The 25,005-nt window shown below is 47.6% G+C and overlaps 1 protein-coding gene across 5 annotated transcripts in view; it reads left to right on the top strand.

Moving 5' to 3' along the window:
• Positions 1–25,005, top strand: part of ATXN2L (ataxin 2 like) — a 531,841-nt gene that overhangs the window by 220,193 nt on the left and 286,643 nt on the right. For all 5 annotated transcript variants that reach the window (XM_069243921.1, XM_069243920.1, XM_069243923.1 and 2 more), the window contains 2 exons: positions 18,916–19,116; positions 19,199–19,288. In XM_069243921.1, coding sequence (XP_069100022.1) covers positions 18,916–19,116; positions 19,199–19,288 — 291 coding nt within the window. The remainder of the gene's footprint in view (positions 1–18,915; positions 19,117–19,198; positions 19,289–25,005) is intronic.

Genomic DNA, 25,005 nt, shown 5'->3' on the forward strand with positions numbered 1-25,005 from the left:
ACAGCCAAGCCTGGGTCCACGGCACTCTAACCTGCATTGCACGACTTTCTAAGTTGGTCTCCGGCGAGGTGGGACTCCTTTGTGCAACTTCGGCGAGCACCGTTTCACGCATCCTCGTAGTGCCTGTTTCTGGCACTTTTCCGGGTGCTACCTGCTGCTAAGAGGGCTCCTTGTCTTGCTCGACGTCCCCTCTACCTCCTGGCACAATTTGCGACATCCTGGTCCTTCCTGGGCCACAGCAGCATCCAAAAACGCTAACCGCACGATTTGCAGCTAGCAAGGCTTGTTGGCGCTCTTTCGGCGGGAAAACACTATTGCACGACTCTCCACGGCGTGAGGGATCCGTCCTCCAAAGGGGAAGTCTCTAGCCCTTGTCGTTCCTGCAGAAACCTCAGCTTCTTCTGTCCAGTAGAAGCTTCTTTGCACCCACAGCTGGCATTTCCTGGGCATCTGCCCATCTTCGACTTGCTTGTGACTTTTGGACTTGGTCCCCTTGTTCCACAGGTACCCTCGACTGGAAATCCATCGTTGTTGCATTGCTGGTTTGTGTCTTTCCTGCAGAATTCCCCTATCACGACTTCTGTGTCCTTTGGGGAACTTTAGTGCACTTTGCACTCACTTTTCAGGGTCTTGGGGTGGGCTATTTTTCTAACCCTTACTATTTTCTAATAGTCCCAGCGACCCTCTACAAGGTCACATAGGTTTGGGGTCCATTCGTGGTTCGCATTCCACTTTTGGAGTATATGGTTTGTGTTGCCCCTATCCCTATGTGTCCCCATTGCATCCTCTTGTAACTATACATTGTTTGCACTGTTTCCTAAGACTATACTGCATATTTTTGGTATTGTGTATATATATCTTGTGTATTTCCTATCCTCTCACTGAGGGTACACTCTGAGATACTTTGGCATATTGTCATAAAAATAAAGTACCTTTATTTTTAGTATAACTGTGTATTGTGTTTTCTTATATTGTGCATATGACACTAAGTGGTACTGTAGGAGCTTCACTCGTCTCCTAGTTCAGCCTAAGCTGCTCTGCTAAGCTACCATTATCTATCAGCCTATGCTGCTAGACACCCTATACACTAATAAGGGATAACTGGGCCTGGTGCAAGGTGCAAGTACCCCTAGGTACTCACTACAAGCCAGCCCAGCCTCCTACAGTCCTGAGCTGAAGTGACTCTAACTTTTAGAAATCCTCCATCTTGCAGATGGAGGATTCCCCAATAGGATTAGGGATGTGACCCCCCTCCCCTTGGGAGGAGGCACAAAGAGGGTGTACCCACCCTCCGGGCTAGTAGCCATTGGCTACTAACCCCCCAGACCTAAACACGCCCTTAAATTTAGTATTTAAGGGCTTCCCTGAACCTAAGAATTTAGATTCCTGCAACTTACAAGAAGAAGAGGACTGCTGAGCTGAAAGACCCCTGCAGAGGAAGAAAAGAAGACACCAACTGCTTTGGCCCCAGACCTACCGGCCTGTCTCCTGCCTTCCAAAGAAACCTGCTCCAGCGACGCTTTCCCAAGGACCAGCGACCACTGAATCCTCAGAGGACTGCCCTGCTTCAAGAAAGACTAGAAACTCCCGAGGACAGCTGCACTGCTCCAAAAGAACTGCAACTTTGTTACAGAGGAGCAGATTTAAAGACCCCTGCAAATCCCCGCAAGAAGCGTGAGACTTGCAACACTGCACCCGGCGACCCCGACTCGACTGGTGGAGAACCAACACCTCAGGGAGGACCCTCCGGCGACTCCGAGACCGTGAGTAACCAAAGTTGTCCCCCCTGAGCCCCCACAGCGACGCCTGCAGAGGGAATCCCGAGGCTCCCCCTGACCGCGACTGCCTGAACCTAAAGTCCCGACAGCTGGAAAAGACCCTGCACCTGCAGCCCCCAGCACCTGAAGGCCCTCTCCCTTGCCCAGGTGGTGGCTACCCCAAGGAGGCCCCCCCCCTTGCCTGCCTGCACCGCTGAAGAGACCCCTTGGTCTCCCATTGAAACCTACAGAGACCCCGACGCTTGTTTACACACTGCACCCGGCCGCCCCCGCACTGCTGAGGGTGTACTTTCTGTGTGGACTTGTGTCCCCCCCCCCCTGTGCCCTACAAAACCCCCCTGGTCTGCCCTCCGAAGACGCGGGTACTTACCTGCTGGCAGACCGGAACCGGGGCACCCCCTTCTCTCCATTGAAGCCTATGTGTTTTGGTCACCTCTGCACCTGACCGGCCCTGAGCTGCTGGTGTGGTAACTTTGGTGTTAGGGAAAAGAGCTCAGCAAACTGTTGCAGGACCTTCCTACAGTCAGCTTGCTGTTGGCCAGAGAGGGTGTCTGAATAGATCACTCCATCTATTGAGCCATCGTTAGGGTCTGATGACAGAAGATCAGGGAGAGGTTCACTCTCAGCTTCCTGATCCTCATCTGTTACCATTAACAGATTTACATCAGCCCTGTCATGGAAGAGCTTAAGGCGGTTCACATGGATCACCCTCTTGGGGCTCCTGCTTGTGCCCAGGTCTACCAGGTAGGTGACCGGACTCCTCTCTAGCACTGGGTAAGGGCCACTCCATTTGTCCTGAAGTGCCCTGGGAGCCACAGGCTCCAAAACCCAGACTTTCTGCCCTGGTTGAAATTCAACCAGTGCAGCCTTTTGGTCATACCAAAACTTCTGGAGCTGTTGGCTGGCCTCAAGGTTTTTACTTGCCTTTTCCATGTACTCTGCCATCCTTGAGCGAAGGCCAAGTACATAGTCCACTATGTCTTGTTTAGGCTCATGAAGAGGTCTCTCCCAGCCTTCTTTCACAAGAGCTAGTGGTCCCCTTACAGGGTGGCCAAACAGAAGTTCAAAGGGTGAGAACCCTACTCCCTTCTGAGGCACCTCTCTGTAAGCGAAGAGCAGACATGGCAAGAGGACATCCCATCTCCTTTTCAGATTTTCTGGGAGCCCCATGATCATGCCATTTAATGTCTTGTTGAATCTCTCAACAAGGTCATTAGTTTGTGGATGATAGGGTGTAGTGAATTTATAAGTCACTCCACACTCATTCCACATGTGTTTCAGGTATGCTGACATGAAGTTGGTACCTCTGTGAGACACCACCTCCTTAGTGAAGCCCACTCTGGTAAAGATACCAATGAGGGTCTTGGCCACTGCAGGGGCAGTAGTCGACCTAAGGGGAATAGCTTCAGGATACCTAGTAGCATGATCCACTACTACTAGGATATACATATTTCCTGAGGCTGTGGGAGGTTCCAGTGGACCCACTATGTCCACACCCACTCTTTCAAAGGGGACCCCCACCACTGGAAGTGGAATGAGGGGGGCCTTTGGATGTCCACCTGTCTTACCACTGGCTTGACAGGTGGTACAAGAGGTGCAAAACTCCTTAACCTTCTGGGACATGTTGGGCCAGTAGAAGTGGTTGACTAACCTCTCCCACGTCTTGGTTTGTCCCAAATGCCCAGCAAGGGGAATATCATGGGCTAAGGTCAGAATAAACTCTCTGAACCCCTGAGGCACTACCACTCTCCTAGTGGCACCAGGTTTGGGATCTCTTGCCTCAGTGTACAGGAGTCCATCTTCCCAATAGACCCTATGTGTTCCATTTTTCTTTCCTTTGGACTCTTCAGCAGCTTGCTGCCTAAGGCCTTCAAGAGAGGGACAGGTTTCTTGTCCCTTACACAACTCTTCCCTTGAGGGTCCCCCTGGGCCCAAGAGCTCAACCTGGTAAGGTTCTAACTCCATAGGCTCAGTTCCCTCAGAGGGCAGAACTTCTTCCTGAGAAGAGAGGCTCTTTTTCTTGTTGTGTTGCAGCTGGTTTCCCAGCTGACTTTCCTTTTCTCTTGGTAGGCTGGGCCTTTCTTCCAGACTCCAGCTCTACTTTTTCACCCTATGCCTTGCACTGTGCCCTTTTTTTGACACACACCAGTTCAGGGATACCCAGCATGGCTGCATGGGTTTTCAGTTCTACCTCCGCCCATGCTGAGGACTCCAGGTCATTTCCTAGCAAACAGTCTACTGGGATATTTGAGGAGACCACCACCTGTTTCAGGCCATTGACCCCTCCCCACTCTAAAGTTACCATTGCCATGGGATGTACTTTAGTTTGATTGTCAGCATTGGTGACTGGATAGGTTTGTCCAGTCAGGTATTGGCCAGGGGAAACCAGTGTTCGGTGGCATGTGTAGCTGCAGATACACATGCTGTGCACAGTCCGCCGTCTGGTGTTGGGCTCGGAGCGTTACAAGTTGTTTTTCTTCGAAGAAGTCTTTTCGAGTCACGAGACCGAGGGACTCCTCCCACTTCGGTTCCATTGCGCATGGGCGTTGACTCCATCTTAGATTGTTTTTTTTCCGCCATCGGGTTCGGACGTGTTCCTTTTCGCTCCGTGTTTCGGGTCGGAAAGTTAGTCAGAATCTCGGGAAAATTCGTCGGTATTGTTTCGTTCGGTATCGGGATAGTTAGGGCAAATCGACACCGAACCTTAAAGAGCTCCGGTAGCCCTTCGGGGTATTTTCCATCCCCCGTCGGGGCCTGGTCGGCCCGACCGCGTGCAACATCGAGACTGATGGAACGGACCCCGTTCCGATTCTGTCCTAAATGCCACAGTAAATATCCTTATACAGACCAACATTTGGTCTGTAACTTGTGCCTGTCCCCCGAGCACAAGGAGACGACGTGTGAGGCCTGTCACGCGTTTCGGTCGAGAAAAACGCTCAGAGACCGAAGAGCCAGGAGGTTGCAGATGGCGTCCACGCCGACAGGACAACAAAGGTTCGAGGAGGAGGAAGAAGAAACATTCTCCATCCCCGATTCAGACTCCGAAGAGTTCGACTCCGAAGAGTTCGACGTCGAAGAGCAACCAACTGTGAGTAAGACGTCGAAACAAAGATCACACGAAAAAACTGAGAAAGCCCAGGGGACGCCACTGCCAACAGGCCATGGCTTAACCCATAAAGTTGGTGACCGTCCATCGGCACCGAAAAAGGGCGAGCTGGTGCCGAAGTCGTCCGACTCAGGTCGAGACACAGGCACGCAGCAATCTCGGGACCGAGAGAGTGGTGCAGAAAAGGGTCGACACCGAGACAGCGGCACCGAAGATGGTCGGCACCGAGAGGGCACAACACCGAAAAAAAGAAAGATCTCGTTGGAGCCGAAAAAAACTAAAGACACGGTTTCGGTGCCAAAACACCCGGCAACCGAACCAAAAACCAGTTCCTACTCACAGGAACAATCACTGTCCTCCCAACTAAAAAGACACAGATTTGAGGAGTGTAGGAAGTTGGCTCTGTATGTGCTATTTCAAAGTAAGGAATAGCATGCACAGAGTCCAAGGGTTCCCCTTAGAGGTAAAATAGTGGTAAAAAGAGATAATACTAATGCTCTATTTTGTGGTAGTGTGGTCGAGCAGTAGGCTTATCCAAGGAGTAGTGTTAAGCATTTGTTGTACATACACATAGACAATAAATGAGGTACACACACTCAGAGACAAATCCAGCCAATAGGTTTTGTTATAGAAAAATATATTTTCTTAGTTTATTTTAAGAACCACAGGTTCAAATTTAACATGTAATATCTTGTTTGAAAGGTATTGCAGGTAAGTACATTAGGAACTTTGAATCATTTCAATTGCATGTATACTTTTCAAGTTATTCACAAATAGCTATTTCAAAAGTGGACACTTTGTGCAATTTTCACAGTTCCTAGGGGAGGTAAGTTTTTGTTAGTTTTACCAGGTAAGTAAGACACTTACAGGGTTCAGTTCTTGGTCCAAGGTAGCACACCGTTGGGGGTTCAGAGCAACCCCAAAGTTACCACCCCAGCAGCTCAGGGCCAGTCAGGTGCAGAGTTCAAAGTGGTGCCCAAAACGCATAGGCTTCAATGGAGAGAAGGGGGTGCCCGGTTCCGGTCTGCTTGCAGATAAGTACCCGCGTCTTCGGAGGGCAGACCAGGGGGGTTTTGTAGGGCACCGGGGGGGGGACACAAGCCCACACAGAAATTTCACCCTCAGCGGCGCGGGGGCGGCCGGGTGCAGTGTTAGAACAAGCGTCGGGTTTGTAATGGAAGTCAATGAGAGATCAAGGGATCTCTTCAGCGCTGCAGGCAGGCAAGGGGGGGGCTTCCTCGGGGAAACCTCCACTTGGGCAAGGGAGAGGGACTCCTGGGGGTCACTTCTGCAGTGAAAGTCCGGTCCTTCAGGTCCTGGGCGCTGCGGGTGCAGGGTCTTTTCCAGGCGTCGGGACTTAGGTTTCAGAGAGTCGCGGTCAGGGGAAGCCTCGGGATTCCCTCTGCAGGCGGCGCTGTGGGGGCTCGGGGGGGACAGGTTTTGGTACTCACAGTCGTAGAGTAGTCCGGGGGTCCTCCCTGAGGTGTTGGTTCTCCACCAGCCGAGTCGGGGTCGCCGGGTGCAGTGTTGCAAGTCTCACGCTTCTTGCGGGGAGATTGCAGGGTTCTTTAAAGCTGCTCCTTTGGATAAAGTTGCAGTCTTTTTGGAGCAGGTCCGCTGTCCTCGGGAGTTTCTTGTCGTCGAAGCAGGGCAGTCCTCCGAGGATTCAGAGGTCGCTGGTCCCTTTGGAAGGCGTCGCTGGAGCAGAGTTCTTTGGAAGGCAGGAGACAGGCCGGTGAGTTTCTGGAGCCAAGGCAGTAGTTGTCTTCTGGTCTTCCTCTGCAGGGGTTTTCAGCTAGGCAGTCCTTCTTGTTGTTGCAGGAATCTGGTTTCTAGGTTCAGGGAGAGCCCTTAAATACTAAATTTAAGGGCGTGTTTAGGTCTGGGGGGTTAGTAGCCAATGGCTACTAGCCCTGAGGGTGGGTACACCCTCTTTGTGCCCCCTCCCAAGGGGAGGGGGTCACATCCCTAATCCTATTGGGGGAATCCTCCATCTGCAAGATGGAGGATTTCTAAAAGTCAGAGTCACCTCAGCTCAGGACACCTTAGGGGCTGTCCTGACTGGTCAGTGACTCCTCCTTGTTATTCTCATTATTTTCTCCGGCCTTGCCGCCAAAAGTGGGGGCCGGGGCCGGAGGGGGCGGGCAACTCCACTAGCTGGAGTGTCCTGCGGTGCTGGCACAAAGGGGTGAGCCTTTGAGGCTCACCGCCAGGTGTTACAGCTCCTGCCTGGGGGAGGTGTTAGCATCTCCACCCAGTGCAGGCTTTGTTACTGGCCTCAGAGTGACAAAGGCACTCTCCTCATGGGGCCAGCAACATGTCTCTAGTGTGGCAGGCTGCTGGAACCAGTCAGCCTACACAGATAGTCGGTTAAGTTTCAGGGGGCACCTCTAAGGTGCCCTCTGTGGTGTATTTTACAATAAAATGTACACTGGCATCAGTGTGCATTTATTGTGCTGAGAAGTTTGATACCAAACTTCCCAGTTTTCAGTGTAGCCATTATGGTGCTGTGGAGTTCGTGTAAAACAGACTCCCAGACCATATACTCTTATGGCTACCCTGCACTTACAATGTCTAAGGTTTTGCTTAGACACTGTAGGGGCACAGTGCTCATGCACTGGTACCCTCACCTATGGTATAGTGCACCCTGCCTTAGCGCTGTAAGGCCTGCTAGAGGAGTGTCTTACCTATACTGCATAGGCAGTGAGAGGCTGGCATGGCACCCTGAGGGGAGTGCCATGTCGACTTACTCATTTTGTTCTCACTAGCACACACAAGCTGGTAAGCAGTGTGTCTGTGCTGGGTGAGGGGTCTCTAGGGTGGCATAATACATGCTGCAGCCCTTAGAGACCTTCCCTGGCATCAGGGCCCTTGGTACCAGAGGTACCAGTTACAAGGGACTTATCTGGGTGCCAGGGTGTGCCAATTGTGGAATCAAAAGTACAGGTTAGGGAAAGAACACTGGTGCTGGGGCCTGGTTAGCAGGCCTCAGCACACTTTAAATTCAAAACATAGCATCAGCAAAGGCAAAAAGTCAGGGGGTAACCATGCCAAGGAGGCATTTCCTTAGAAGGAGGAATTACAAACAACAGAAGTAGATCACACGCAAAAGCGGATCTTTATCCAAAGTGGTACAGGGAAGATCAGCACTCTTCCCCCAATCAGAAGGAAAAGGAAACTTGACTTCCAGCAACAAGACAAGCCACCACAAGCAAAGGTGGTAAAGAAGGTAACTCCACCACCCTCTCCACCACCGTCAACTCATGTATCACCGGCACAGACTCCACCACAATCACCAGCTCATACCACCATGAGCCAAGATGATCAGGATGCATGGGACCTCTAAGACGCTCCGGTATCGGACAATAGCCCAGAGGCGTACCCAACTAAACCCTCACCACCTGAGGACAGTACAGCATATGCACAGGTGGTAGCTAGGGCAGCCCAATTTCATAATGTATCGCTACATTCGGAGCCTATCGAGGATGACTTCTTCTTTAACACCCTGTCCTCCACCCATAGCCATTATCAAAGCCTTCCTATGCTCCCGGGAATGCTAAGGCACGCTAAACAGATTTTTAAGGAGCCAGTAAAAGCAGAGCAATAACTCAAAGGGTGGATAAAAAATACAAGGCACCGCCCACAGACCCTGCTTTTATTACATCACAACTGACACCAGATTCAGTAGTCGTAGGAGCAGCTCGTAAAAGAGCCAACTCGCATACATCAGGCGACGCACCACCTCCGGACAAGGAGAGCCTCAAGTTTGATGCAGCTGGGAAAAGGGTTGCAGCACAAGCTGCAAATCAGTGGCGCATCGCCAACTCGCAAGCACTCCTAGCGCGATACGACAGGGCCCATTGGGACGAGATGCAGCATCTCATCGAGCACCTCCCCAAAGAATTCTAGAAACGAGCACAACAAGTGGTTGAAGAGGGACAAAATATCTCCAACAACCAGATACGTTCTTCTATGGATGCAGCAGATACAGCTGCAAGAACAATAAATACTGCTGTGACGATAAGGAGGCACGCATGGCTGCGCACATCTGGCTTCAAACCTGCGATACAACAGGCAGTGCTCAGTATGCCGTTTAATGAACAGCAATTGTTTGGGCCGGAAGTGGACACTGCAATTGAAAAATTAAAGAAGGACACAGACACAGCCAAAGCCATGGGCGCACTCTATACCCCGCAGGGCAGAGGCACATTTGGCACATTTCGCAAAACAACTTTCAGAGGAGGGTTTCGAGGTCAAGCCACAGAAACCAGCACCTCACAAACCAAACCACCTACCTACCAGGGACAATATCAAAGGGGAGGCTTTCGGGGCCAATACAGAGGGGGCCAATTCCCCAGAAACAGGGGAAAATTTCAAGGTCCCAAAACCCCTCAAAATAAACAGTGACTCACAAGTCACACAACCCCTTCACACAACACCAGTGGGGGGAAGACTAAGCCAGTTCTACAAATCTTGGGAGGAAATAACAACAGGCACTTGGGTCTTAGCAATTATCCAACATGGTTATTGCATAGAATTTCTCCAACTCCCTCCAAACGTCCCACCGAAAACACACAGTATGTCAAAACAGCATATAGACCTTCTAGGACTAGAAGTTCAAGCATTACTGCAAAAAGACGCAATAGAATTAGTACCAAGTCCACAAAAGAACACAGGAGTTTACTCACTGTACTTTCTAATACCAAAAAAGGACAAAAGTCTGAGACCAATATTAGATCTCAGAACACTAAACACCTACATCAAATCAGACCACTTTCACATGGTCGCGTTACAAGACGTAATACCACTGCTGAAACAGCAAGACTACATGACAACGTTCGATCTAAAAGACGCGTATTTCCATATACCGATACATCCCTCGCACAGGAAATACCTAAGGTTCGTATTCGAAGGAATACATTACCAATTCAAAGTGTTGCCATTCGGAATAACAACGCCAAGAGTCTTTACAAAATGTCTAGCAGTAGTAGCTGCACATATCGGGAGGCAGCAAATACACGTGTTCCCGTACCTAGACGATTGGTTAATCAAGACCAATTCGCTAACAGTGTTCACACCACACAGATTATGTTATACAAACCCTTTACAAGCTGGGTTTCTCCATCAACTATGCAAAGTCACACCTTTTGCCGTGTCAAACACAGCAATACTTAGGAGCGACAATCAACACAACAGAAGGGATAGCCACTCCAAGTCCACAAAGGGTTCAAAATTTTCACAAGGTGATACAAGCCATGTATCCAACACAAAAGATACATGCAAAGATGGTATTAAAACTCCTAGGCATGATGTCCTCATGCATAGCCATTGTCCCAAACGCAAGATTGCACATGCGGCCCTTACAACAGTGCCTAGCATCACAATGGTCACATGCACAGGGTCAACTTCTAGATCTGGTGTTGATAGACCGCCAAACATACATCTCGCTTCTATGGTGGAACAGTACAAATTTAAACAAAGGGCGGCCTTTCCAAGACCCAGTGCCACAATACGTGATAACAACAGATGCTTCCATGACAGGCTGGGGAGCACACCTCAATCAACACAGCATCCAAGGACAATGGGACGTACATCAAAGAAAGTTTCATATAAATCACCTAGAACTGTTAGCAGTATTTCTAGCGTTGAAAGCATTCCAACCCATGATAACCCACAAATACATTCTTGTCAAGACAGACAACATGACAATGTATTATTTAAACAAACAGGGGGGACACATTCGACACAGTTGTGTCTCCTAACACAAAAAATATGGCATTGGGCAATTCACAACCACATTCGCCTAATAGCACAGTTTATTCCAGGGATCCAGAACCAGCTAGCAGACAATCTCTCTCGGGATCACCAACCGGTCCACAAATGGGAAATTCACCCCCAAATCCTAAACACTTACTTCCAAATTTGGGGAACACCTCAAATAGATCTATTTGCAACAAAAGAAAACGCAAAATGACAAAACTTCGCATCCAGGTACCCACACCGGCAATCACAAGGCAATGCTCTATGGATGAATTGGTCAGGGATATTTGCGTATGCTTTTCCCCCTCTCCTTCCATATCTAGTAAACAGATTGAGTCAAAACAAACTCAAACTCATACTAATAGCACCAACATGGGCAAGACAACCTTGGTACACAACACTACTAGCCCTGTCAGTAGTACCTCATGTCAAACTACCCAACAGGCCAGATCTGTTAACACAACACAAACAGATCAGGCATCCAAACCCTGCATCGCTGAATCTAGCAATTTGGCTCCTGAAATCCTAGAATTTGGACACTTAGGCCTCACTCAAGAGTGTATGGAGGTCATAAAACAAGCTAGAAAACCTTCCACTAGACACTGCTTTGCAAGTAAATGGAAAAGATTTGTTTGTTACTGTCATAATAATCAAATTCAACCATTGCATGCATCTCCGAAAGATGTAGTAGGATATTTACTACATTTACAAAAATCAAATCTAGCTTTCACCTCCATAAAAATACATCTCGCAGCAATATCTGCTTACCTGCAGATTACTCATTCAACTTCCCTATTTAGAATACCTGTCAAAGCGTTTATGGAGGGCCTAAAGAGAATTATACCACCAAGGACACCACCTGTTCCTTCATGGAACCTCAACATTGTCTTAACAAGGCTCATGGGTCCACCTTTCGAACCCATGCATTCTTGTGAAATGCAAATCTTAACGTGGAAAGTTGCATTTCTCATTGCCATTACATCTCTAAGAAGAGTAAGTGAAATACAAGCGTTTACCATACAAGAACCATTTATTCAAATACACAAAAATAAGGTCGTTCTAAGAACAAATCCAAAATTCTTACCAAAGGTTATCTCACCGTTCCACTTAAACCAAACAGTGGAATTACCAGTGTTCTTCCCACAGCCAGATTCAATAGCTGAAAGAGCACTACATACATTAGACATCAAGAGAGCGCTAATGTACTACATTGACAGGACAAAAGAAATTAGGAAGACAAAACAACTATTTATTGCCTTCCAAAAACCTCATACAGGAAATCCAATTTCAAAACAAGGTATTGCCAGATGGATAGTAAGATGCATCCAAACCTGCTATCTTAAAGCTAAAAGAGAACTGCCTATTACACCAAAGGCACACTCAACCAGAAAGAAAGGTGCTCCTATGGCCTTTCTAGGAAATATTCCAATGAACGAAATATGTAAGGCAGCAACATGGTCTACGCCTCAGACATTTACTAAACACTACTGTGTAGATGTGTTATCTGCACAACAGGCCACAGTAGGTCAAGCCGTACTAAGAACTTTATTTCAAACTACTTCCACTCCTACAGGCTGAACCACCGCTTTTGGGGAGATAACTGCTTACTAGTCTATGCACAGCATGTGTATCTGCAGCTACACATGCCACCGAACGGAAAATGTCACTTACCCAGTGTACATCTGTTCGTGGCATTAGTCGCTGCTGATTCACATGCGCCCACCCTCCTCCCCGGGAGCCTGTAGCCGTTTGGAAGTAGATCTTGAACATTTGTAAATATATTACTTTAAACCTTCATTTTGTACATACGTATTTATTCCATTGCATGGGCACTATTATTAGCATACACAACTCCTACCTCACCCTCTGCGGGGAAAACAATCTAAGATGGAGTCGACGCCCATGCGCAATGGAACTGAAGTGGGAGGAGTCCCTCGGTCTCGTGACTTGAAAAGACTTCTTCGAAGAAAAACAACTTGTAACACTCCGAGCCCAACACCAGACGGCGGACTATGCACAGCACGTGAATCTGCAGCGACTAATGCCACGAACAGATGTACACTGGGTAAGTGACATTTTCCTTCTCTGTCACCATAGTGACAATGGCACCTGTATCCCTCAGGCCCTCTACACTTGTCCCATTAATTAAGAGCTGCTGCCTGTATTTTTGCATGTTAGGGGGCCAGGCAGCCAGTGTGGCTAAATCCACCCCACCCTCAGACTAATGTAGCTTCAGTGTGACACCTGATTTGCTCTGGGCACACTGTTGATCCCACTTGGAGACTGGCCATTCCAGTTTTAGCTGGAGTGGAGTTAGAAGTGGTATTTTTCTGGGGAGAGGCCTTGTCTCCAGTTTGGTGTCCAGGCTGATTACAGCCACGACACCAGGCCTTTTTGGGATCAAAGTTTTTACCCTTGTACCCAAAATTGGTTTGTGAAGAGGCTCTGGGCCCACCCTCCTGTGCAGGTTTTTGGGGGCCTGTAGAAGACTCTTTACTATTTTTGTTTTTGGCTGTCTCACCACCCTTCCCCTGGGGAGGTTTTGTGACCCCTTTCTTTTGGTCACCCCCTGTGGAAGTTTTGGACACCCTAGTCTTGACCCAATGGTCCGCCTTCTTTCCCAATTCTTGGGGAGAAATTGGTCCTAGGTCTACCAGATGCTGATGCAGTTTATCATTGAAACAATTACTTAACAGGTGTTCTTTCACAAATAAATTGTACACCACTGCCTTGAATCCAACCATCTAGTGTTTTTACTGAGTAGTCTACAAAGTCAACCCAGGTCTGGCTCGAGGATTTTTGAGCCCCCCTGAATCTAATCCTATACTCCTCAGTGGAGAATCCAAAGCCCTCAATCAGGGTACCCTTCATGAGGTCATAAGATTCTGCATCTTTTCCAGAGAGTGTGATGAGTCTATCCCTACACTTTCCTGTGAACATTTCCCAAAGGAGATCACCCCAGTGAGATTGGTTCACTTTTCTGGTTTCACAAGCCCTCTCAAAAGCTGTGAACCATTTGGTGATGTCATCACCATCTTCATATTTAGTTACAATCCCTTTAGGGATTTTCAACATGTCAGGAGAATCTCTGACCCTATTTATGTTGCTGCCACCATTGATGGGTCCTAGGCCCATCTCTTGTCTTTCCCTTTCTATGGCTAGGATCTGTCTTTCCAAAGCCAATCTTTTGGCCATCCTGGCTAACTGGATGTCCTCTTCACTGGAGTTATCCTCAGTGATTTCAGAGAGGTTGGTCCCTCCTGTGAGGGAGCCAGCATCTCTGACTATTATGCTTGGAGTCAGGGCTTGAGAGGCCCTGTCTTCCCTAGATAGGACTGGTAGGGGGGAATCATCCTCCAAGTCACTATCATCATCCTCTGAGTTGCCATCCTCAGAGGGGTTGGCCTTTTCAAACTCTGCCAACAGCTCCTGGAGCTGTAGTTTGGAAGGTCTGGGGCCCATTACTATTTTCTTTATTTTACAGAGTGACCTTAGCTCCCTCATCTTAAGATGGAGGTAAGGTGTGGTGTCGAGTTCCACCACATTCATCTCTGCACTAGACATTATGCTTCTAAAAGTTGGAATACTTTTTAAGAATCTAAAAACTGATTCTAGAATCTAATTCAAACTTTTAACAAACTTTTAAACTCTAAAAGAAATGCTAAACAGGATCTAACACAAGGCCCTAGCAGGTCTTTTAAGAATTTAGAAAAAATAGTTCACATTGCAAAAACAATTTCTAATGACAATTTTTGGAATTTGTCGTGTGATCAGGTATTGGCTGAGTAGTCCAGCAAATGCAAAGTCTTGTACCCCACCGCTGATCCACCAATGTAGGAAGTTGGCTCTGTATGCACTATTTCAAAGTAAGGAATAGTATGCACAGAGTCCAAGGGTTCCCCTTAGAGGGAAGATAGTGGCAAAAAGAGATAATACTAATGCTCTATTTTGTGGTAGTGTGGTCGAGCAGTAGGCTTATCAAAGGAGTAGTGTTAAGCATTTGTTGTACATACACACAGGCAATAAATGAGGAACACACACTCAGAGACAAATCCAGCCAATAGGTTTTGTTATAGAAAAATATCTTTTCTTAGTTTATTTTAAGAACCACAGGTTCAAATTCTACATGTAATATCTCATTTGAAAGGTATTGCAGGTAAGTACTTTTGGAACTTTGAATAATTACAATAGCATATATACTTTTCACATAAAACACAAATAGCTGTTTTAAAAGTGGACACTTAGTGCAATTTTCACAGTTCCTGGGGGAGGTAAGTTATTGTTAGTTTTATCAGGTAAGTAAATCACTTACAAGTCTCAGGTTTGGGTCCAAGGTAGCCCACCGTTGGGGGTTCAGAGCAACCCCAAAGTTACCACACCAGCAGCTCAGGGCCGGTCAGGTGCAGAGTTTAAATTGGTGCCCAAAACGCATAGGCTTCAATGGAGAGAAGGGGGTGCCCCGGTTCCAGTCTGCCAGCAGGTAAGTACCCGCGTCTTCGGAGGGCAGACCAGGGGGGTTTTGTAGGGCACCAGGGGGGACAAAAGTCCACACAAAAAGTACACCCTCAGCAGCGCGGGGGCGGCCGGGTGCAGTGTGCCATCAAGCGTCTGGTTCGCAATAGGATTCAATGGGAGACCAAGGGGTCTCTTCAGCGGTGCAGGCAGGCAAGGGGGGGGCTCCTCAGGGTAGCCACCACCTGGGCAAGGGAGAGGGCCTCCTGGGGGTCACTCCTGCACTGAAGTTCCGATCCTTCAGGTGCTGGGGGCTGCGGGTGCAGGGTCTTTTCCAGCCGTCGGGATTTTAGAGTCAGGCAGTCGCGGTCAGGGGGTGCCTCGGGATTCTCTCTGCAGGCGTCGCTGTGGGGGCTCAGGGGGGACAACTTTGGTTACTCACAGTCTCGGAGTCGCCGGAGGGTCCTCCCTGAGGTGTTGTTTCTCCACCAGTCGAGTCGGGGTCGCCGGGTGCAGTGTTGCAAGTCTCACGCTTCTTGCGGGGATTGCAGGGGTCTTTAAATCTGCTCCTCTGTAACAAAGTTGCAGTCTTTTTGGAGCAGGGCCGCTGTCCTCGGGAGTTTCTTGTTCCTCTTGAAGCAGGGCAGTCCTCTGAGGATTCAGAGTTCGCTGGTCCTGGAGAAAGCGTCGCTGGAGCAGGGTTCTTTAGAAGGCAGGAGACAGGCCGGTAGGACTGGGGCCAAAGCAGTTGGTGTCTTCTTTCTTCTTCTGCAGGGGTTTTCAGCTCAGCAGTCTTCTTCTTTAAGTTGCAGGAATCTAAATTCTTAGGTTCAGGGAAGCCCTTAAATTCTAAATTTAAGGGCGTGTTTAGGTCTGGGGGGGTTAGTAGCCAATGGCTACTAGCCCTGAGGGTGGGTACACCCTCTTTGTGCCTCCTCCCAAGGGGAGGGGGTCACATTCCTATCCCTATTGGGGGAATCCTCCATCTGCAAGATGGAGGATTTCTAAAAGTTAGTCACTTCAGCTCAGGACACCTTAGGGGCTGTCCTGACTGGCCAGTGACTCCTCCTTGTTATTCTCATTATCTCCTCCGGCCTTGCCGCCAAAAGTGGGGCCGTGACCGGAGGGGGCGGGCAACTCCACTAGCTGGAGTGCCCTGTGGTGCTGGAACAAAGGGGGTAAGCCTTTGAGGCTCACCGCCAGGTGTTACAGCTCCTGCCTGGGGGGGGTGTTAGCATCTCCACCCAGAGCAGCCTTTGTTACAGGCCACAGAGTGACAAAGGCACTCTCCCCATGTGGCCTGCAACATGTCTCGAGTGTGGCAGGCTGCTAGATCCAGTCAGCCTACACGGGTAGTTGGATTAGGTTTTAGGGGGCACCTCTAAGGTGCCCTCTGGGGTGTATTTTAGAATAGAATGTACACTGGCATCAGTGTGCATTTATTGTGCTGAGAAGTTTGATACCAAACTTCCCAGTTTTCAGTGTAGCCATTATGGTGCTGTGGAGTCCGTGTTTGACAGACTCCCAGACCATATACTCTTATGGCTACCCTGCACTTACAATGTCTAAGGTTTGGCTTAGACACTGTAGGGGCACAGTGCTCATGCACTGGTGCCCTCACCTATGGTATAGTGCACCCTGCCTTAGGGCTGTAACGCCTACTAGAGGGGTGACTTATCTATACTGCATAGGCAGTGTGAGGTTTACAAGGCACCCTGAGGGGAGTGCCATGTCGACTTACTCGTTTTGTTCTCACCAGCACACACAAGCTGGCAAGCAGTGTGTCTGTGCTGAGTGAGGGGTCCCCAGGGTGGCATAAGATATGCTGCAGCCCTTAGAGACCTTGCCTGGCATCAGGGCCCTTGGTACCAGGGTTACCAGTTACAAGGGACTTACCTGGATGCCAGGGTGTGCCAATTGTGGAATCAAAAGTACAGATTAGGGAAAGAACACTGGTGCTGGGGCCTGGTTAGCAGGCCTCAGCACACTTTCAATTCAAAACATAGCATCAGCAAAGGCAAAAAGTCAGGGGGTAACCATGCCAAGGAGGCATTTCCTTACAATAGCTATATGTGATTTATAGGAAAACTGTGTATGCTATTTTGATTATTCAAAGTTCCCAAAGTACCTACCTGCAATACCTTTCATTTAAAGTATTACATGTAAATCTTGAACCTGTGGTTCTTAAAATAAACTAAGAAAATATATTTTTCTATACAAAAACCTATTGGCCTGGAATTGTCTGAGTGTGTGTTCCTCATTTATTGCTTGACACTACTCCTTTGATAAGCCTGCTGATCGACCACACTACCACAAAATAGAGCATTAGTATTATCTCTTTTTGCCACTATCTTACCTCTAAGGGGAACCCTTGGACTCTGTGCATACTATTCCTTACTTTGAAATAGTGCATACAGAGCCAACTTCCTACATAGTTCGTCATAGGTACTGTGATGCCAAGAAATTTCTAAACGGTGCAGAAAAGGACAGTTTAGTACTGGATCAACCACTGCATAAATACCTTCTACGCTTTGGCTAAGAAGGACCCTCTGGAAGGGTCGGAGGCCATTCCATTGGGGCCATAGCTACCACTTGCACTTTTGCAAGTGAAGTACCAATTGTAGATATATGCAGAACAGCTGTGTGGGCATTTCTGCACACATTTGCCAAGCATTACTGTCTGTATTCCGGAGTGAATAAAGATAATCACTTTGCCAGACCAGTCTTGCAGGATTTCCTGGTGTAACTATCACCCCTCTTCCTAGATGGGTTATAACTCTGTAATCCATTCTCCAGGTGAGAAATCTGCAGGTAGAAGTACCCATCAGAAAAAAAATCCCTACCTATGGTACTTAACTTTCAGGTGGATCCTCTATATACCTGCCAATTCCTTACTAACCTTCTACCTCCTTGTTTGATGGATTGTAATAGGGAAAGTTAATAAGATTCCCAAATGTGTTTTGGCCCTGCACTACTGTTTATGTTCCTCCACACGCCTCGACAGCTGTGAAGAAATGGGTGGACACTTACTTTACGCCAGGTGTGGGCTGTATGGCTTTGGTGATGTCACAAGTCCATTTCCAGTGTTAATATGAAGCCCGCACACTCTACCAGTGACGGAGCTTCGAAATTATGAGATCCTGTCTGTGTGTGAATATTTTACAGGTTAGAAACCTGCAGGTATATAGAGAATCTACCATAAAGATTGTTTCCACTGGTAAGTAACTTTTTCACATCTTACTTTATTTATCACCTTACATGTATGAAATACTGCCTGCCTTACCTGTGATTTTGTCAGCTGAAAACGATCTGATCCATTCTCTTGGATATACTTTGCTTATCTATATTTCGTTTCTTGGAAATTTTTGTTTTGTAAACTAAAGAAAGCCTAGACATTAAAGTTAAGTGTTGAAGTTATTTTAAAGTACCCATATTACTCCTGTAGTAAACCTTCACTCTGAACTTGGCTGTCTTGAAAGAGTTCAATGGTAAGAGTGCTTGAACATTCTGTTTAAGTACATTTTTCCCTCATGCCATCAGTAATTAACAAACATTTATTGACCAGTCTCTCTCCCTTCCATAGAACCTGGAGAATAGGTCTTGGCACTCATTGGCAGTTCTGCAGCATATTTGGGTAAAGCCCAAAGGCTTGCAAGTCCTATTGTGCTAGTCAGTCTCAACTCTTTTTTTCTCTTCCCCTATTCTTGTGGCATATTTGCTTGTTTGATCTTTGTTATCCTATGTCATACTATTGTTTTATGATCTCCAATGTTGTCACAATCTCCTCTTACTCTGGTCTATTACTTGTGCCTTTTGCAGCAAGTGGTCGTGCTGTTTACCCTCCCCGCTCGCCGAAGTTGTCGACTCCTTCTGTATCATCACAGGATTCCCCAGTTGGGTCATCTCTCACTTCTGAACGGTCTTCTCCTCCTGAATCCAGAACTTCCTTGGAATGTTGTGCATCCCTTAATCCATCTTCTCCCAATATTGTCACTCCTGCAGCACCTTCTGACGTGGATGGTAAGTGGTCAGTGCTTATAGGGATGTGTGCGTAAAATTGATGAAGGAGGTGTTTTTATAAAGACAAACCTTTTTTTCGTAGGTAAAGACGTTTTGGTGTGTGCGACAAATGAGGAAGGTCTTATAGTTGAAGTGGCGGTGCCATCAGAGCTTATGAAAACGCCCTGTAAAGGTCTGTCCTTGAACTTTCTCCTGGACATGCTCCAATGACGCTGTGAAAAGCTTTCTTTCCATTTGTCATTGCATCTCTTTTATTTTGTCTGCTTATAAGCTGTCTTGGCTTACTTCTGGTTATCCTTAGTCTCCCAATCATTGGTATTCTCGAATTGCCATTATTATTGTACGAGGTGGACTCAGTTTATGGTGTACACCTATGGTGTGTAACCCTGTACTGAGTTCAAGGCAAGCCTTAGTTGTTGGTGCAGCGGTATGATAGGACACTTGCATTACCTTATCACTTGGTCAGCAGAGACTTCTCATAGGGGAGATCTTTACTAACTATTGTTTACATACTACACTAGTATCTGCAGGAAGTCCTAAACGTTTGCCTGGGTAGTCAGGGGTTTAGCATAGCCCTTTCTCCAAGCCTTTAAAAAAGTTTAGAAACTTAGTGTAGGAAATTGGCTCTTTATATACTATCCCAAAGTGAGAGATAGTGTGCACAGAGTCCAAGGGTTCCCCTTAGAGGTTGATAGTAGCAAAATTAGATAATACTAATGCTCTGTTTTGTGGTAGTGTCGTCAAGCAGTTAGGCTTATCAGAGGGTAGTGTTAAACATTTACTCCAGTATTGGAACTTTCATAGATTAACATGCTTGAATCATTCCCCGTCGTCGAGATGGGAGCCCCCGGTATAATTTACACAAGCAGTGTTAAGATATATTAACAAAGAAAGGCCCTAGGCCTCTTCAATTTAAGTCTATCAGTCATTTTGTGAAAAGGACAAAACTTGAGCATCCACCAATCAGGCGACAGCACCCTCTAGAATCCTCCTGAGAGAAGCTCCAGCACCTCAGATTTTCTACCGCACATCGTGCTAGGGAGCCTCCTCAGAGCTCTGCTCTTTCTTCACACCTTTTCAACAATTTCTTTCAGGGAAACTTATCTAACTTGATTTGTCAACTATTTTCCAACTATGTCTGACAAGAAGAAGAGGGGTCTTTTCAGAGACTGCAAAACTTGTGGAAAGAAAAGGCTTCATTCTGAAGACCCTCACCAGGACTGCATTTACTGCCTCTACCAGACCATTCAGCTAAAGACTGTTATATTTGTCGTACCTTTTCCTCTAAGACTTTAAAGGATAGGGAAGGCAAATTATTGACATGGCTGCAGAAACTAAAACACAGAAAAAATCCAGTTTCTGACTCTGAGAGTGATGACTCCAACACCCAAAAGATCATCCAAGAGGGCGAGATCAGGACCAAGATCTCCCCCCAACTCTCGGAAAGCCCACAAAAAGACTGCTTCAGGGTCTTATAAGGGCTGCAGACCATCTTCCTCTCCTAAGAAAGCTTCCAGGAAAGAGGGGAGAGGTCATTCTAGCAGTTCAGAGAGGCACAGAAAATCTTCCTCTGTGCCTTTTAAGAAGCCATCCTCTGTTACTGCGAAAAAAGCACCGTCGATGACTGATTCATCGTTGACGGTACCGTCGGTGAGTACTTTTCCGATGACATCCAGTTCTGCGCTTCTACCGTCGACTGCTCCGTCGATGAGGACAGGTACCCCACTGTCAACGAGAACTGCAGCTACGACATCAGCGTCGACGACCGTCTACACATCGTCATAGTCGAAGGCGCTTATGTCAGTGTCAGCCCTACCATCGTCGACTGTAGACTCGTCGGCGAGGCTTTCTTCTATTATCTCGGTGCGCCCAGCGTCTACGACACCGCCCACGACGAAGTCTATTTATGTGCCGTCGACGACACCGTCGACGAGAGAGAAATATAAAAAAAAGGGTGAAAAAACTGATGCCAACACATACATCACCTAGTAAGGTGTCATCCCTTGTTCCAGTGCACCATTTAGAGTGAGATGAAGACTCTGAGGAGGGGCCATTTGGAGCAGCCCATAGTCCATCCCAATTAAACGTAAAGTATCAGGAACAGGAGGAGTATGAGGAAGCCTATGACCCCCAATTTTATATAGAACAGCAGCAATACCAACAGGGAGTATATATTCCATCCTCCCTATTGAGTGACCTCAGAGCGATGTTGGCTGATTACAGCAGGCGCTTTCCCCCTCAAGGGGAACAACCTCCCCCATCGCCCGTCTCTGGGGTTACCACTCCACATCAGAGGAGAACTTCTTTACCTCTCGCGAATGTGCTACTCCTGATATGACACTTCCTCAGGATAAGGACATTTCAGAGGGAGATCAGGAAGAAGGGGAGCTCCTGGACACTCAGAGTGGGACGAATACATCATCCCTGCTCCTCCTTCTCAATCTAAGGTGGAATCCCCACCAGAAGACTTAGGAGGGTTTCACAATCTTCTCGAAAGAGCTGCCAAACGTTTTGCTTTACCAATGCCAACCAAGCAAACAGACGGTTTCCTGTACAAGCCTTTCCAGAAATCCGGGCGCTCTATCCAGATGGTTAACTACCTGTGGGAAGAGGGTCTAAAAGTCATGCATAATCCGGCCACAGTTACTGCAGTACTGCCTCTTCTAGATAAGAAGTACAAAGCACCGGACGATGCACCAACATGTCTAACTGGACACCCTCCTCCAGATTCAGTGGTAGCTCAGGCAGCACAAAGAAGATTAAGAACCCTTCTGCCCCAATTTCCGCACCCCCAGACAAAGGGTAGACGGCTAGATAATATAGGCAAAATAATTTCCTCTATGGCTAGCCTAGTGGTAAGAGCTGCCAACTCTTTGGCTGTATTGGCTAGATTTGATAGGCAACTTTGGGCGGACATTGCACCTTATATTAGCCAGTTGCCAGAACAATGAAGATCAGAGGCAAACCAAACTGTACAGGAGGGTCAACGCACGTCTGCAGAACTTATCGATTGTGCAATGGACATAGCAACCACTGCTTTTCGTCAGCTCGCCGGTGCAGCGGTACTTAGAAGGCAAGGATGGCTTAAAGCTACCTCTTTCCGTCCAGAGGTGCAAAATAAGATCTTGGACTTAACTTTTGATGGCCAGGCGTTATTTGGGAAACACATTGACGCCTTACAATCTATTAAATCGTACACCGAGACAGCAAGGTCACTAGGGACCCTGCAATATCGAAAGTCTTCCTTTCGACCTAGAGGACGTGGCCAACTCTCATACAGAGGAGGGTATCAACAACACAGATTTTTCACCTATCCTTCTTCCCAACAAGATCGCCAGTACTACCCGCAGAGGCAGCCGCCGCAACCAGCCTATGGTAGACCTGGAGGTTGTGGACGCTCAACCCACCTGGCCAAAGATTCGTCTCGTAGAGCCTGATGCATCCAAGGCTCCGGCTACATCCAATTCTCCTTTCAGTCTGGGCGGGAGGATATCCCTATTCCTTAAAAAATGGCAAGCCATCACATCAGACAAGTGGGTCCTCCAATTAGTGAAACGGGGACTTTAGAATTTACCCAGAATATTTACCAAATGTCTAGGACCAATCGCAGCCTTTCTCAGAAGGAGAAAACACCAAATTTTTCCATACTTAGATGATTGGCTGATAAAGGCAAAGACCTACGCAGGAGCGCACAGATCAACAAAAAAGTGCGTTTCCTTACTAACCAACCTCGGACTCACCATCAACTGGGAGAAATCCAAGCCTTTACCAGCACGCAATATTACCTTTCTAGGGGCAAAACTGACACACAATCCACCATGGCATGTCCCACATTAGAGAGGCAACAAAAGTTACTGACTCTAACAAGTTCCATACAGAAAAGAAGCAAGGTTACTGTCCGTCTGTTCAAGTCTCTGTTGGGCATGAGGTCTTCATGCATACCTCTAGTTCCTCTATGCCGTTTAAAGATGCACCCCTTACAGGAGCAACTGAATCGTCAATGGCTCCAGGTGTCAGGCAGTTTCGAGGATCAGATTCACATAACTCCAACAATGCTCAGGGCACCAAGATGTGTGTCTCTAAGGCATCATCTTTCAACCGGCCTTTCGTTTCTACAGCAGCCGGCTCCGTGGACCATAACTAAGGATGCATCCTGGGAAGGCTGGGGAGCTGTGCCACAGGATCTGCAAGTAAGTGGCAAATGGCCACCGCATCTGGCATCAATGCATATCAATTGTCTGGAGCTCAGAGCAGTGTACCTTGCCTTACAGGCGTTTCTTCCCAAGATCTCAGGATCGCAAGTGGTAATAAGGACAGACAATACCACAGTGATGCATTACCTCAACAAACAAGGAGGCACAAGATCTCTCACTCTCTCCAGAGAAGCCCAAACAATTTGGAATTGGGCCTCGCAGCAAGGCATCACACTATCAGCGGTACACTTGCCGGGAATAAACAACAAGGCAGCAGATGCACTCAGCAGGCAGAAGTCAAGCTGCCACGAGTGGGAGCTAGACCAGTCAATAGTGGACCACATTTTTTCCCATTGGGGAACACCAGCAGTAGACCTGTTTGCAAACAAGCACACCAAATGCCAGTTCTTCGCAAGTTGGCATCACCAGAAGGGATCTTGGGGGAATGCGTTTTCAATAGTCTGGTCAGACATCTTTGCTTACGCCTTTCCTCCAATTCCGTTGATCCCACAGGTCCTCACGAAGATGAAAGCAGAGCTGTGCACTCTGATATTAATAGCTCCGTATTGGCTGCGTCAGTATTGGTTCGCGGAACTTCTTCTGTCAATCAAGCCTCACATTCCGCTGGAGCCGTTAGCCCAATTGTTAACAGTGAACAAAGGGCAGGCTTGGCCCCCGGATCCGAAGTCGATGCGTTTATCAGCATGGCTCCTGACCACAGGGAGTTCGCACATTTGAATATCCCACAGGAGTGTAGAGATATTTTGTCAAAAGCCAAAGCGGATAGCACCAATAAAACTTATTATTGTAAATGGAAACGATTCTGTGTCTGGTGTCATCAGTGGCAGAGTGATCCATTAGTCTCACCACCAGAGGAAATATTACCGTACCTATTGCAGCTAGCTCAAGCTGGCCTGGCACATTCTTCCATTAAAGTTCACCTAGCAGCGATAGCTGCATACAGACGTTCGGATGCTTCACCCTCACTCTACTACTCATCTCATTAAGAGGTTCTTGAAGGGGCTTTTCAGAGTTTTCCCTCCTTTCAGACCACCATCTCCTTCGTGGAACCTAAATATAGTCTTAGCACAACTGATGAAACATCCGTTTGAGCCGATCCATTGTGCTTCTCTCAAGTTCCTTTCCTGGAAGGTTGCTTTATTGGTATCTCTCACATCAGCTAGGCGAGTCAGCGATGTGCAAGCTCTCTCCATTCAAGAGCCATTTCTACAGCTTAAACACGACAGACTGCTAATGCGCACTAACCCGCATTTTATTCCAAAGGTTCCTTCAGACTTTAACATCAATGAACCTTTAGTCTTCAAATCCTATTTTCCTCATCCATCTACTCCGGCTTAGAGGGCCATTACACTCCTTTGACGTTAAAAGATGTGTTCAATTCTATTTGGACAGAACTAAATCTTTTCAACGCTCTAATCAGCTATTCGTAGCATACAGTGCTCCTAGAAAAGGACATCCACTCTCCAAGCAAAGTATTTCCAGATGGATCGCCTCAGCCATTCGCTTCTGCCATCAAGCAGCGGGCAAACCTCTGCACTCACCTGTACATGCTCACTCCACGAGGACAGCCTCCTAGTCAGCGGCGCTGTTCGCCGGAGTTTCACTACAAGACACTTGTAGGGCAGCAACATGGAGCTGTCATACATTCACAAAACACTACTGCTTGGAATCTATA

Source organism: Pleurodeles waltl, chromosome 7, assembly GCF_031143425.1.
Source record: "Pleurodeles waltl isolate 20211129_DDA chromosome 7, aPleWal1.hap1.20221129, whole genome shotgun sequence".
NCBI lineage: Eukaryota > Metazoa > Chordata > Amphibia > Caudata > Salamandridae > Pleurodeles > Pleurodeles waltl.